Source organism: Notolabrus celidotus, chromosome 8, assembly GCF_009762535.1.
Source record: "Notolabrus celidotus isolate fNotCel1 chromosome 8, fNotCel1.pri, whole genome shotgun sequence".
Classification (NCBI taxonomy): domain Eukaryota; kingdom Metazoa; phylum Chordata; class Actinopteri; order Labriformes; family Labridae; genus Notolabrus; species Notolabrus celidotus.
In genome coordinates, this window is record NC_048279.1 from 22,381,577 (window position 1) to 22,397,385 (window position 15,809).

Below are 15,809 nucleotides of genomic sequence, written 5' to 3' on the forward strand. Positions count from 1 at the left end.
GTATTAAAGGGGCAGTAGATGCAGTTCTTCTTAAATAAAGGACTAAGAAATATTCAAATATTGAAATACACATATGTTGATGAAATTATTGTTGTTGTTGCAGTGAGGCATCATTTGAGTTGTGAACGAACAATGTGTGCTATTTTCATTTTCTATCAGCATAGTAGCTTCCTGATGTTATTGTGTGCCATTAACTTCAGTACTCTATGAACATTTATAAATAAACATTTTTTATTATGCTATTATGTCATACTTTTCTCTTTTTCCTTGCAGCATTAACAGCTATAGAAGTATACTCTTTTTTTCAAGGTTGATAATCAATGCTTAGCACAAAGTCACACCAACAGCTTTCTGATTTCTTCAACTATTATTATGATTATCAGAAAAAGGTCTATTAAGGCTAATCTGATGTGATTTAGGATCAGAATGGCAACTTATCAGCCTATAAATTCAGGGACCTCAATGTGCAAATGTAGAAACATGTTGAACAGGTCCAAAACAGGTTTTCTGAACAACTGTTTAAAAGTGTAATAATAATCTTTAACAAAATAATTGAGGGTATAGAGGGTTCTTTTTAATGAGTATGCAAAGAGTGAACCAGCTTCATCCTTGAGGTTATTAAAGCACAGACTCGACAGTCACCTGTATGTTAATATCAATAATGAATAATTTTTTTATTCATGTTAAGAAGTAATCACCTCTTGCTACTAATAGGATCAAATAAGCCTGACTAGTTTCCACTAAATCAAAGTGTTCGGCTAAATGTAATGGTGTTACCTGGCTCAGGGGAACTTCAGTACAAATATCATGCCGTTATGCTGAAAGATAATCTTCTCTGGGACCTGGACCAGAATAATCCTGCAATTAATTTCGTTACACTTCCAAATTGAAACAGTGTGAGCATCAGGAAAAGCACTTCTATGTAGTTATGAAAACTTGACCAAAGTTGATGGGTATTATTTTTTCCTGCTGAGTGGTAAAACATTTACCAAATAGAGGTTCAAATATATGGAGCCCTATGCTTATTTATTTTTAAATGTATTAGTGGGGAGCTAAATCCAAGCAAAATGTGAACGAACCAGCATGTAACCAAAACATAACTTTATCAAAACAATTATTCAAATACATTTCCCTTCATATTTTCCTTGGAGGATAAACTTGTTAAGCTTTTACTTAAATTTTGCTTTAGAGCAGAAAAGGCTGCTAGTATCAGCTGCTTATTTCTGTTTTATATTTAATGATATAATTACTTTATTTATTTGTTGCAGTCTCAATTACCTTAAGAACTCCAAACCAGAACAACATTAAAAAGTTATTAAAATATTTTATTTGAAAAAAAAAAAAGATCTAGTTATTTACCTTACCATACCTTAACACAACTTCAAGTTTCCTTTGACAGTGGTAATGTAAAGTTTGACAGATTTATGAGATCAGTTATTGTGAGATATTCCATCAAACAAAACTTGAGGCAATGTTACACATCATGCATTTACATTCACCATACATAAGTGCTCAAAGTGACAGTAAATGTTTTAGAAATATCAACCTCTTTTACATTAAAACGTGAAGGGTGATTTTTAAACTGTAAATTTTAGGTTAACAATAAAAACACCATTTAGAAAACTGGCTCTCACAAAGAATGTTTCTGCTTTCACAAACAAATAAGTCCAGGTCACTCATTAACAAATTCAAATCATCTGTACAATATAAAAAATAAACAAAATCCAAGACTGTTCACAGTATGATTGAGGTAAAAATCCCAGAAAGTACAGTGACACTGATACAGAAACTGTCACAAATATTTTAAAGGCATTTAAGATGTTTAATAAATAATTGGATATTATAAAATGTCACTTAAAAAGAAACATTAAAAGACAATAAAAGGATTTACAGATTAGCTGGTCGAGTTGGTCACTTTGTGTAAGGCCACAGCGCTCACATTGAGGGAATGCTCATCAGGGAAAAACTCTTTCAACAGGAATGACAAGAGCATCTGAAACAAGAGATAACAATGCATAATCAAATAGATGTTTATATGCTACCTCAAATATCTAGTGAGAAGATATAAACTGAGAGGAAGTTAGTGCTGAGATACTCACATAAACAAGTGTTTTGTTTTCCTCACTTTCCTGGAATAGATTAAAAACAGCCTCCATGTCTGTCTTCTTCAAGACGAGATAGTTTGAATCTAGAGACAGAAATAAAAAGTATAATGGAAATTGTATTTTAATGAAGTCAAAGTCAACATACTTGAGAATTTGTCCCGTACATCTGGCACTGATTAGGTTGTGGGCTTTGTCCCTCGTCTCGTTCTTCTCCTCTTCGGTGCGAGGCGGAGAAGGAGTTGCTGGTTGACAGTCTGGCCACTGTTTGTCCCGCATAGTGTCGATGTACACGGCCATCTGCTGTTCTGTTGGGTTCATCTTGTTCAGGAAAGCGTTCACTTTTCTAGAGGAGGAAAGATGACAACCAAAAATCATTCACAGATTAGGATCCAAGCAGTCCCAAAAAAAAAAAACAATAACTGACTGAAGTGTGACAAACATACTTTTTCAAGATGGGCATCACAGGTTTCAAAATTGCGTCAAATATGTTTATGAGGATGGAATTTCCTGTTAAGACAAACAAAATGTTTAAGTACATCCTCAAGAGCATTGTGAGAAACAACCTTGGCTTTCCTGCAAGCTTTTAAATACACACCACAGGAAGGCAGAACCACACCACAACTGATACGCAGTACTCAATACTGCTTGCTAAAGATTAACTATCTCTGAATTTAGTTTTTTCTCTTAACATCCAACAGACAGAAAAAAAGAAGACCTCTTAGAACAAACATCACCTAGATGCTCAACTCTGTTCACCAGCAACTTGATAGATTTGTTTTCAAAGTCAAAGCTGTTTGGATTTGTCTGTTGTGGTTTGTATCCACAGCATTTAGAGCTGGCCTCTCCACAGCAGTTGCCTCCTCTTGGACGCATGCTTATAAGCTGGCACACTGACCCTACGATATTACAAATTCTGATCCTCACATCCTGCATTCTGTTATCGGCTGAGGGCAAAACACTCAGCCTAAAGGTTAACTCCCCAAATCTACAAAACGCATCAAAATACAAAAGCAAAAGGAAGAGGGCAGGCTTCCTGAATACCCTCGTATGAAAGGTGCTGTTCTGTTATTTCTCGTCAGCTGAATTGTAAGCATCTCCCTCTTGTCGTCTCCCTCCAAGGCTCTCTCCAGTTTTTTGTCTGTATTGATAAATTGACAGAACATGTCTTGTTAATGCTCGGCTAACTTGGCCTCATTAGAGACCTCTGGCCCAGTGTTAAAACTGTTGATTAATGAAGACTTAACAAGCCTCCCACTAGACCAAATCTTTCCGGCTGTTTACATTTTTATTTCCTTTTATAAATGCAAGTTAAGCCACTGGGTTAAGGTTGTGTTCTTGTATCCAGATGAGGCTTATTGGTAGAGTAGTGAATCATTTTGCAAACCTTGCATGTCAAGCTTCTTCTGCATTTGTATTTTAGATATTCTTTGTCTATGCTAAGGCAGTTGCATAAAACCTTTCAGTCCACAGCTACCCAATTAACTTTTTCCTCCTACATGTTAATGACTATCATCATTCTTCATTTCTTTTTCACAATATGGCCTGCCATTGGTCTGCCAACTCTCAGACATGGACTGTAAGAACTTGTCACAAGCACATGAATGCACCATCTAAAAGAGAGTCATCAAACCGGTCCATGCTTTCCCCTTAAAACACCACAGGGTTATTAAAACAAACAAAAGGCTCACTGCAAAGGGTTTGATTTATCAAGCACGTATGAAGTCTCTACTGGATTGTTAGACTGTTTTACTTATTTTCTCTGCTCTGTTTAAATATTTGTAGAAAAATGTACTAATCAATCTTAAGTGTTGCAGCGTGCTTTAAAAATTCTGGCAGTAATAAGCAACAGATTTCTAGCTGATTCTCTGCAGAGCACAAAACCACTGATATGATTCTGAGGCTCTTAATGCTGTTAAAAATCTTCCCCTAGAGTGTGAATACTCGACAAACCAGAGATTTCTTTCAGCAGATCAAATATGGCTTTGGTCGCCTCCAGCTGCTCCCAGTTCACTTGGCTCTTCTGAAACTGCAAGTCCTCCCCTCTCAGCAAACTGCCCTGATCCTTCCCTTTGGCCTTGTTCGCTCCACCAGACACCTTGAAGCATATTTTCTCCTTTTTATTTGACCTCGCACTGAAATGGAGCCACGATGGACCCTCTGCGCTATCCCCCTGCATGCCTCCATTCTGGCTGCTGTGCGGCGTCGAGTCTGAATCAGGAGGGTCATCATCCCCGTTGGATTTTGTTGATACCAGAGACTCCTGTGACCTAGATCGGGTCAGTCCTTTGAAAATCATTTTAAAGTGAGAGGTTAAGGGGTTATCCGAGTCCTCTGCTTTGTCTTGGGGAGAATTTTCATTTGCAGACTGAGGCTCCTTTTCGTTTTCTTCCTCCACTTCTGAATCAATCTGGGAGATAACAATAGTTGGGATTGGAGCAGCAGGAGCATCACGGCTCTTTATGGCAGAGGCACCATGGATTTCTAAAGGCAGGGCTGTGGATTCTGGATGTGAGGATGGTGTTGTGAATCCTTTTGGAGTCTCTGTTTGAGGGCTCGAGCCCTGCAAAGAAAACAAAATAATCAGCTTGTAGTAGATGACTCTGATCTGCTGGTGCCTTGATGATACAGAAACAAACACCAGTGGATGAACATAAAATAATTCAAATTTCCAGAAGGACAATTTCAAGATTTCCCATTAAAGGAGGTCCTATATAGATATATTTTAAAATTGTGAATTAATTTATATAGTATGAAAAAGGAGCTCTGCTAACCTATCAGAGACATCAGCCTGAAAACGTTCACATTTTATGCAGAGAACAAAACACACAGGCATTGATCCAGCAATTGAATCTTGTGTTATTGTTGCATTGTGGGGAATGTAGGATCCATTTTTTAAACTCAACCTCCAGCTGACAACTTAGTGAATACTCTTGCCTCATTGGTTGTATTAATGTTAAATGAAGATGACTCACATGGAAATCACATCCTGACATCTTGGAACAGAGCAATATTTCTCTAACAAAGTCCAACCAGCACCAAGTTAGGAAAAGGTCTATCACTTGTCTCCTTATACCTACTGTGTAATGTTTTGTATCTCATTTACTAGCATTTCACATCACCAGCTACTGATAACGCTATTACCCACATCAAAAAAAGGTATGAAATAATGTACGAGCCAACAGCTGATCCAATATTTAGTTCATAATTAAAATCACTTTATTTGGAGTTAAACCAAAAGTAAGTGATGTCAATAATAATCCTTTTTGGCTTGGGGAAACTGTGGGAGTTCCAACACCAAAATCAGTAAGCCAGAAATATATTTAGTTCTTCCTGATATTTTCATGTAAGATGCAGTATGCCAAACAAAAAATCTGACTACACCCAGTCACTTTTTGCAGCGTGTAAGTCAGAGTGCTTTCGGCTATTCTATCCCAAAATCCAGAGTGCAGCAGGAGATAAGTCACATCGACTGGCAAGCTTAGCAATTGACATCAGTAAGGCGACTGTTTTTCAATAATATTCACATTTTTCCCTGCAGATAGTGAGAGACACTAACAGGGCTTGAGTTCAAGGCACTTTGTTATGGCAGAGTAGGGTTTCTTGATTATTTGTGTTATGCATGCAAAATACATTCTTTGTTACGGCAGCAGCAGTACAGACTACAGGGAAAAGAAAAAAAGTACGCAAGAAGGAATGCAGGGTGTAAGTGTGCAAAACCATAGAAAGTAGGTCAGAGTTGAACCGTTGTCTGTTACCCGTTAAGGATTTTTACGCTTGACATTGTCATTTTAACACCACAGATCCATCTTAAAACAGATTTTTTCAAATTGATGCTTTTTTGTGTCCCAACAGAAGTTTTGTAGATATAAGGAGAATGCAAAAGCCAGAATACACTTTAAAGCTGTGAGAAGCAGACATGTGAAACTTTACCTCTTCTTCTTCTTGACCAGGAGTCAGGAAGTAAGCCAAGCCGCTGAGTAAGCCCCACACACCTCCATAATGTTCCTCCTCATTCAGCAGTTTTTCGAGGGGACAGAGGAACTGAAAGACCGGCTGAGTGTGACCGATCAGACCGTCAGATACTAATCCCTGGAAAGCAAAAAATGATTGATTTATCAAGATTTTCAAGAGTTTATGTCAACACGTGTTTGTTCATGTGTGTCACCTGCAGAAAATGCTCCACTGACACTCGTGCTTCTTCTTCGATCCCATTGTTTGCCTCCAACTCCTCCAGCACTGGGATGGAGGGCAGACTAGTTGAATCCTGAGAAAACAAAACATGTTTCATATCAAGGCAGCCTAAAGACTTTACAGTTCTTGCTTTTACACATCTGACTGAAGTTGTAACACTTAATCCCATTTGGTTGCAATTATATTTTGTGGTTGACATGAGCTGAATTCCAGACTTGTGACAAAAGCTGTGGTTTGTTTTCACAACAATGCTTCCATCATCCATCTGACTCATGCTGAACAGACAGTAAGCTCAACTGTTCACTGAAGCTGAAACTAAAAATCCAGACAAACAGAAGATATTCTTTTAGTAAAAGTTAGTTCAGCTGTATGAATAATTAGCAATCTCACTTTTTGGGGTTCTTCTGCATCTTTTGCCTTTTCAGTGCAAATATTTTGGAACTGGACACAGAGGTAATGTCTTAACGGCCAGCATGGGCAGAGAGAATGAATTCAGCTACCAAAAACATGTTTTCATTTAGATAAACAAATTAGTGTTTTTTAAATTGCTTCAACAAAATTTCTCCTCCATGTTATCTTTGAGACTTGATCTGTAAACCTCCAGCCCACACTCACACCGGCCATGCTGATAAGTATGTAATCTAACCAGTTGAACACACGTTTAAACAGGCTGTAATAACGCGCTTAAGCGTATTCTGATAACAATATCAGGAAGCAAATTTAATTATGTGACAAGATTTCCCTTGTGCATCAACGTAGAGATGAAGTCAATGATTTAAATATCTACAAGAGGAAGCCAGTATCCCTCTGCTCACAGGGAAAGTTAGAAGTAGCAGATAGAAAGCTGTTGACAAGTGAGCCTGAACAGGCATGGTGCTGTTTTCCACTCTCTAAAAATAGATGAATTAATGATAAGAAGTTGGAGCGAGTTCACAAGTGGGTTTTTTCAGTATGTACAGAGCCCTTTCTTAAATGCTGCATCAAAACACCATGAAGAAGACATATGGTTTTCAGCTAGGTTTCATCTTACTTGCAGAATTAAGTCTTGAGATTCAGTAGTCCTTTTATTATCAGGTACTCTTGTATTGAAGTAATGCAGCTGTATGCAACAATCCTTCAGTTATTCTTACCTTTATAGATGGCTTTAATACACAACTTTATTTAAACTGTTTTCAAAAGGTGTTCTGGTAGATGGTCAAGTTTACCAATAGTGCATTATACAACAGGTTTTTCTGTCATATTACCCTAATTGGTAGAGATGCAGTCAAGAAAATAACAGAAACACTCTTCTTATACTAAACAGAAGCATATATTACATCCTCAAAAGGTGAGCAACATCTCTCAGATTTTTTTTAGTATACATAAAAACAGAAAACACATCTTTCCATCTTCCTTCTACCTGCCATCTGTTGCGGAAGTAGATCACATCCATGTAAGTCTTCTTGATGTCCCACTGCAGGTTCTCAGGGTTGTCCTTCTCCTCCAGGTGAACCATAAAGTTCAGCTCCTCATCCTCCCAGTACGCCTATGAAAAAAAGTTAACACCTACTCAATCATTCAGCTCAAACATTAACATACCATCCAAGGACAAGCTTTTACAGAGCCTCTCAAGACAGATAACAAGCCCCCGGGACATTCCACACTCTCGTGATGTTTTTAACTCACACGAGGGATGCTGACAGCCCAGCGGCCCACGCGCCACATTTCATATGACAGCTTGAATTCCATCATGTCCTCCTGGACGCTCGTCAGGTAGTTCTCCAGATCACTGTCCTCCTAAAAAAATTAGAATGAATCTGGCACGTTTCACAACTTGTCCTCTTTTGTTTAATGTGTGGTGTTATCAAACGCAGACTCACTCTGTCAGAGTCCTGGTGGCTGTAGACAGAGCCCTCCCTGCTGCTGGCATCCTCGTCATTAGACACGTCACCCTGGATGGCCATGATCCTCATCACCAGCTCCTGCTCCATCTTCTTCATCTTCTTCTTCTTCGCCTTCTTGGTCTTCATCTTGTCCACAAACTTTGACCATCCTTCTTTTAACTTGTTGCCTGAAAATGACAAAACACAATTTAAACACCCAGAGTATTTACCTTTTTTACAGTCTCTTTTATCTTTTTTTATACACTAAAACTCTAAAGAGCACACTTGTACTTTCCAATAAACTGAATTGTGTTGATAGACAAAATAATCTGCACTTACAGACTTTATATAAAAATGTTGAATATGTACTCAGGAGCCTGGACTATGGAAGTGGTCTGGTATCTGTAAGTAGTCCAAGTAGTAGTGACTAATCACGTTTCAGCAGGCTCAGTTTTATGCAGAGAAGAAATGTGGATGAAGAGCAAAAGCAAGCAGAACGCAATCTGCTGTAATGAAAACCCAGCTCCCATCGGCATCAATTGGATGATTTATTTATAAACATATCTGCTCACTAAAAAACCCTTTAAAAATAGTTTCCTTCTCATGAGGACAGATCTGAAAAAACTTACATTTATACTTTTCATCATGATGTTGCTACTTTTCCAAATCCTTAACCCTTTATTGGGATAAATGAGTGTCTCTTTCAGCCTCATATCAATGAAGTAAGCCAGAATAAATCCTCTGTGTAACGTACTATTAACAGCAAAACTCAGACCCACCAGAATGAGACAAGCAGGGGCAACTCTGGGGGGTGTAATCAACTGAGGAATGACAGCCTTTTTTTTTGCTGACATAGTTCATTTGAGCTGAACACTCAGTCACTTCTCAGCTTGCTCACTAGACTGTGGACCATGCAACACATGGTGGATTTAAAGAAGTCTTGGCTGAAAGTGATTTGATGCTAACTGCTGGATAGCTGGGATGATTGAAAGTTGACCATCATTCCCGGAGGTAAACGTCTCCAAACAATATCTGATGGGTTCCAAGATTGTGGCCAAAATAGTAATACATTAATCTAATTTCAATCTTCAAATTCATTGACTGTATAATACTGCCTCAGATTCATACAGCCCCCCTCATCTAATAGAACAGAAGCAACATGGGTCAAACTAGAAGATTAAAATACACATCACATATATTTTTCTCAAACATGCTTTCTGTCATTATAGTCAGTTCTTAAATTGCTAAAATATGAGTGAGTGATCATTTTTCAAAACGCATTTCCTTCCTGATTCCAGAGGAAGTGTTAAGACTTTTGAGCTTCAAAGCATTTCAAAACAGTTGAGATATATTCTACATTATTCAGCCCTAAAAGCATCAGTAATTCAACCTCTAACGTTATAACCATTTCAAAAGCCTAACCCTGAATTTGTATCGCAACCAACATACGGATTATGCCAGAACCAGTGATGTGACTATTGCAGAAAATACACACTTATCGCATCACAGGATCCATAATCATTGCATAATTAATTTGTATTCACTCATCAGCTCTGCTGAACTGTTAGTAATATAAAGAGATAGGAGTCACTGGAACACTGCATAGAAACTATTTGACATTCAGCTTTGCATTAGTGTAATTAGCCGTCTGAACAAACTTATAATAGAAACTAGGAATTAATCATGCTCTGAAGGGAATACTGGTAAAGAAAATTATAATGTCGGATAGCTGTAAACACATTGGTATTCATCAAACTGTTGAACAAGATGTTATGCAAGTGCATGCTTTTATTTTCCAACGCCTACAAACTCCTCCATCTGTCTCTCAAGGATCAATCGTCCTCATGTAAAATGTTTTCTGGTGAAAGTGTGACACAGCTTTGGATTAATTAAGTCTTTTTAATTACAACAAACACAAAACTCACTTTTTCTTTTGGCTTTAGTTCTGGCCCTGGTTGAAATCCCTGCTCCCTCCAAGCTAAATAAAAACAAAAAAAATGAAAAAAAGGTCAGTTCCAATTTCAAAACACAGGCGGTGGCTCTAATACGGTTGTTGGCTCGAGGCTCAGTGTGACCAGGTCAAGCCAGCCAGGACAGGTGACAGCCACTCACACTTCGCTGCCCTCTGCTTCACCCTCCTGTGATGCTAGAGAGGTCTGATCCGAGTCTGATCCACACAGCTCCTCCACAGAGCCTTTGGGAGACGCGCTGTCGAGTTGGCTTACGACTAGCTGGTTCAGGTTGTCGGGGTCGGACAGCCACGTCACCAAATGACCCAATCCTGTGGAAAAACAGCAGATACAATTTAACCTACTGAGTGTGTCTTTAGTGATACAAACACAGCAAGAAGAGGCACATTTTACATTATATCCCTTTTTAAAACATCTGCAGTGTGTCATAAAAACTTTTAATATCAAAGTTATTTTAAGGAAGAGTTAAACGTTTCCTATTTAATGCTAATTTGTTCTCCTGACACGATTTAGCAACAGCTGCTGATTATTCTAGCTCATAATTAAGCCCGAAACAGCTTACTTGTTTCTCTAATAGAGAAAGCAAACCACCCACCAGCACCTCAAAAGCTCTCTAATTAAACACACCATTTGCTTCTGTTCAATCTGATCAATCAAAAAAGAAAAAAAACTATGCAACCAGAACATTTCAGGGGTAAGTATCTTTCTTAAAAACAAAAACATAAGCAATAAATATCTGAAAGTAGCCGAGGGCTTCTAATTTAACATGAAAAACTAGATTTTAAAGGGATGACCCCTACATCTCCGACTTATTTGTAAACCCCTGGATGTTAAAAACATTTCCTTTACATATCAACCTAAAGTTTACTTCTTTATGCCTTGGTAGTTGATAAAAAGGGTAAAAATGTTTCCAAAAGCTGAATAACTGTGTTAATTCATAAAGAAAACCAAGATACAAACATCAAATAACATGAGGCAGAAAGCAGGATTATCATTTTAACTATACAGCAGAGCCCTCAATAATGAACCAACTGTTGAAAATCTGAAATGAGACGCTTCTCACTGCCAAGATTAAGAGAAATCTGGACATGCATGTCATTATTTAACCACAGCTGCTAGAATCACTTATTGTAACCATGCTCATGCATAATTGCTGAAACCTCCTGCTCAGCAAGATGAGACATTTTATCTGTTACTAAAAAAAAAAAAGAGAGAACCCTAAAGGGAAATGGCAAATCAGTGTGAAAAGCGCCTTCCATTTTTGTAGCCCTAAATTCATGTCTTAAGCTCTGTAATGCCACAGACAATAAGGGATTACATACGATTCACATTTGTTCAAAAAAAGGAGTCCTGGGAGGCTTAGCTCTTATGTAAGTAGCTGTATTCCTGCAGAGAGAGAAAGAGAGTGGGAAACAGAATTTACGGCTTTCTTACCCTTTATGGCAATGATCTCATTTAAGGCACAGCGGTTGACTTCTTGGCTCCAGAGAGATTTTGGGAAAAGGTTACGTACCAGAGCATCAGAAAACTCTCTGAGGACTACGATCTCATCTAATCTGGATGTAAACAGAATTTCTCTGAAACAAAAAACAAAATGAGGAAGTACAACAACGGATCATAGATGTTTATCACACCACATCTCTGATAGTCACATGTCTGATTCTGTAATTCGATGGGACTTATAGCTCTTGTAACCTATAGCATTATGAAAAACAGCCATCTTGATGTCCTCTGGTGTACTTCTTTGTCAAAGCGAGGTGAATTATTGATGGGTGGCAATAAAAATATGTAGGATTTTATTGAGTGAAGTCATAACTGAGTGCAAAGAGTAACTGAAGCAGCAAGACTTCTCATTATAGAGAGAAAGGGGGGGTAAAGTCTCACCTCTCAGACTGCTTCGCATTATGCAAGTGCTGGGTCAGAATCCGAATGGAGCCCACCACCGCCTGGCAAACATCAAAGTCTTTGGCTCTCTCAATGAACCGGTCGATTACAAAGTCGACCTCCCTGCTGAGCACCTGGTGGAGAGGCTGGCGCTCAGGAGGCTCAGGAACGCCATACCAAGGCAGGACCAGCTGAGCGTAGGCGCACTCAAACACTAAGGAGAGCGAGCACAAAGGAAATTCACATTAACACCAATCTCCCACGCTCACAGAACCTCCTGAACATCAAACTGAAGGAGGGCAGTGAATTGAAAGCGCTTTTTGATGAAGTCCTGTCCAATTTATTCATTTCAAAAGTCAGCATGAATATCCGTGACAGGATTTTCCTTTGCTTGTGAGGGTCTATTCATTGGTAAACACACCGACTAGTTTTTATTTACAGAAACAAATCATTTACCCATCAGGTAGAAAGAGACAAGTATTTCATAGTATTGCACTCAGACTTTAAAGAAAATAATTAATATTCTGCAGATTAAATGAAAAGATCAAAAAACGAGTTTGAATACAATTATTCAACATGTCTTCAGCTACAGAAGCCCTAAGTGGAAATGCATACATACATTTTTTTTATCTTGGGCTATGACACAATTTTATTTCTAGATTACCAATAAATTATTCTGTTATTGTGAAAAAAACAAGCTTTGTTATTCTGACAATAAATACACAAAAATAAGTCAAGTTCTCAAGAAGACAACTAAAATAAAAAATGAATCAGCTTTCACGGGAATACTAGAATTATTTCCCTGAGAAACCTAGATAAATAAGTTGACATCTCAAGAATACAACCGAGAATAACTCATTATCACAAGAGAACACAGTTAATCAAATCTATGAATGCTTGTCAGCTTGGGGCTTCCATAATTGGCTGCAATGCATACAGACCATAGACCGCATAATACAGGGACATAGTCTCCGTGACGTCACCTATTTGTTTCAGAAGCGATCTTTTGCAGCCTGTCGTCTGTGGTTGCCATATTAGAAATGCTGACTCAACCTAACTGGTCGATCTAGCTTGAGGCAAAGGAGGTGTAGTTGAGGGGGGCTTTGGTCCTTCTGGCTAACAGCTTCAGTGTGCACGCCTGTCAGTCAACTCAGCTGTGCCTCTAATTATGCAAAATCATGATCTTAGTATCTTCAAATATGAGTTATAAAAACAGTCACCCCCCTGAACAGTGTGTGCCTATAAAGAAGTGAGCTATTCAGACCATAACCGTTTTGGAACCAGTCTGTAAACATGTTAAATTATGCTGTAAAGATCACGTTTTTTTTAAATGGATGTGTAAGTGATTTCCAGTACATCTGAAGCCAGCCTCAAGTGAACACTCAAGTAACTGCAGTTTTTAGCACCTCTGCATCGGCTTCATTTCTCACGGCCGCAGGTTGCTGCTTGGTACTGACATAGGTCCCAGGTTTTACCATGGAGTTTTTTCTCCAAACGCAGCAATATATTCTTACAAAACACATCTCTTAAAGTTTTCAGGGTGATTATGGCTTAATATTTGTACATGTTTTATAAAAACCTGTGTCATTTCCTGCCATGTATTTGAGGTTCTTGCAGCTATGCGTGTTGTTAAACCAACAAAATGAGAAGTCAGACTTGAAACTGAGTCTCTTCTGAAAAAAGACACCATGCACGTGGTGTGAAGGACAGACTGAAAGCTGTGAAACAAGAAAAAAAGGAGTCAAGCTGGACCCAGATGGTTTGTAGCTCATGCATTTGAATGAAGAAGAGCTTTTTCTATGGCTGATAAGAGAAGCCTAAGAGCTTATTTTCCATTTTCTAACATTACAGTTTTCAAATGTTTTAATGGCCAGACTTTAAAACTGAGAAATCTAAATAACGGCATGACATGCACACTTATGCTCATCTTGACTTATCTGATCTTCAGTGAAGCATTAAACCAAGACCCTACTTCCTGTTTAACACATGCAAGCCTATCTTTTTGAGAGGGTGTGTTTTTCATCATTTTCTTTCTTTCCTTCATGCTCCTCCTCACTGCATGTAACATGAGATCCTGCTCCAGCTGCATCTATGCAAAGCTGTCCTTTTCCAACTGTGTCAAGTCAAAACACAGCTATGGTTTGCTGAGTAAACACCCTGCAGTCAAGAGCAGAACCTTGATTTCTTACAACGATTTTTAAACACTTGCCTACAGGGAGGCAAAGTGCAAAAATAAACATTGTTAAACCACTTAGAAACACATTTCTTGTGTTACAAACAAGCCTCACCTTGTTGTAGAGACCTCTTCACATGTGGATACTCTGACTCTGCTGGATCAGTCTGCAGCTCGCTGCTTTCCCCATCAATCAAATCAACAAAAAACTCATCTTCTTCTGCTTCCTGCAAAAACAAATGAGAGTCAATTGCCTGGGTTTGATATATCTTCAAAAGTACAGGAACACAGATAAAAGTGCAACTAGTAGTGCTGAACTTTTGGCCCTGTGAGCTATGTGTAGAGTCAAAACAAGTTTTTCCAGGCCTGAGGCTATAAGTGAGACTGTTTCAAAAAATGTGACATGTTTAAGTCTTCACAAAAACTGAATATTTGTGAGACAAGGCATAACAATAGATCACAGATGTATAACTGATCAAAGAAAATCAGAGATCCCACCAGGCCTATAAGTGGATTTATCTACCTTAAAACCGAAAAAGAAGGATGACTGTGTAAAGTAGTAAAATATGATCTCAGATGCATCTCCTGCTCACATTACAGTTTAACTTAATCAAACATGACTCAGTGTTGATAATGCTGCAGTACTCTCCTCTTGAGTTAAAAGACAAACTTGCAATGCAACAGGTAATTGCAGCTTATTATGATCATACCTGCTGTGATCTTTCCTTGGCGTCTTCATCAGTTTGAGTGCCGCTCTCTCGCCCACTGCCCCCGAATAACAGCGGAGTAGTCAAACAAAAGAGGAAGCAGAGAAAGTACTGAGTTACCGTGCGCCCACTGTCTGACAAATACCACACCAAGCCGAGCGTTATGGCGATGGAGACGCGCCATAGATACATCTTCTTATTTCCTACAACAACAACAACGTATCTCTCACTTCGAGGCGATCCGCGTTGCTCATAGCCAGAGCAGAGCGCTTCTTCCACATCTTTAGCACCGAGAAGAAGACGACGCGGTTTCCTCCAAACGGAGAAGTGAAACGGCGGAGACGAGCGAACTTTATGGGGCTGGTTGACTGGGAGCTGTGATTGGCTGCAGACAGTCCTTGCGAGCCTGCTGCTGATTGTGACACGAGGCCATCTACAGGTGACAGCTTTACCTGACAGCATGTGTCTGTCTAATTTCTTTGTAGTTTAGTAAAAGTATACACGAAGAAATACAAGATGCGTTACGAATAAAAAATAAAAGTAGTAAGAGTTAATTTGCAAAAACAGTTAACTCACTTTTGAAAAATTAAAAAATGTTTCAAAAAACACATTTGTTTCAATACTAGCTTTTGGTATGATCAATCAACTGAGATTAGGTGGCTTTGACTAAGTCAATATGTATTTACTAAACAGACATATCTTGAAAAAGCAACTTTATTAGGAATCTATATCATAAAGAAATATGTGTTTTGAAAATTTATAAAAACGGAGTTATCTGTTTTTGCAAATGAACTCTTATGTTCCCCAGGTGCGTCGCCAGGAATTCTTGGCCCCCTGGAAAGATATCTCAGTGGGCCCCATCACCACAGCCAACCCTAGAAAATATAACATTGTTGCTATAATACTGGTTTATTTGC

At 38.6% G+C, this 15,809-nt stretch overlaps 1 protein-coding gene across 2 annotated transcripts; it reads right to left on the bottom strand.

The window, feature by feature from the left end:
* Nucleotides 1-1,304: 1,304 nt before the first annotated feature.
* On the bottom strand, nucleotides 1,305-15,378 carry si:rp71-46j2.7. 2 transcript variants are annotated; one of them, XM_034690796.1, is made up of 16 exons: nucleotides 14,896-15,378; nucleotides 14,301-14,412; nucleotides 12,013-12,226; nucleotides 11,563-11,705; nucleotides 10,271-10,439; nucleotides 10,084-10,136; nucleotides 8,156-8,346; nucleotides 7,962-8,072; nucleotides 7,696-7,821; nucleotides 6,271-6,369; nucleotides 6,036-6,194; nucleotides 4,056-4,665; nucleotides 2,549-2,612; nucleotides 2,270-2,448; nucleotides 2,100-2,188; nucleotides 1,305-1,993 (listed from the first exon to the last, which is right to left on the bottom strand). In XM_034690796.1, the coding sequence occupies exons 1-16, from the start codon at nucleotides 15,352-15,354 to the stop codon at nucleotides 1,895-1,897; spliced, it is 2,877 nt and encodes a 958-aa protein (XP_034546687.1). In that variant the 5' UTR covers nucleotides 15,355-15,378; the 3' UTR covers nucleotides 1,305-1,894. The 2 variants fall into 2 exon arrangements, with proteins under 2 accessions (XP_034546687.1, XP_034546686.1); XM_034690795.1 differs by having other exon boundaries at nucleotides 2,100-2,448.
* Between the last annotated feature and the right edge of the window lie 431 nt (nucleotides 15,379-15,809).

What these genes read in the sequence shown, in the direction of transcription:
- si:rp71-46j2.7 (XM_034690795.1), bottom strand. Translation starts at nt 15,354, where the DNA reads ATGCTGTCAGGTAAAGCTGTCACCTGTAGATGGCCTCGTGTCACAATC. An exon ending in GCCACCAGGACTCTGACAGA is followed by an intron (nt 8,073 to 8,155) that starts GTGAGTCTGCGT and finishes TAATTTTTTTAG; the next exon opens with GAGGACAGTGATCTGGAGAA. An exon ending in ACTTCCGCAACAGATGGCAG is followed by an intron (nt 6,370 to 7,695) that starts GTAGAAGGAAGA and finishes TTGTTTTCTCAG; the next exon opens with GATTCAACTAGTCTGCCCTC.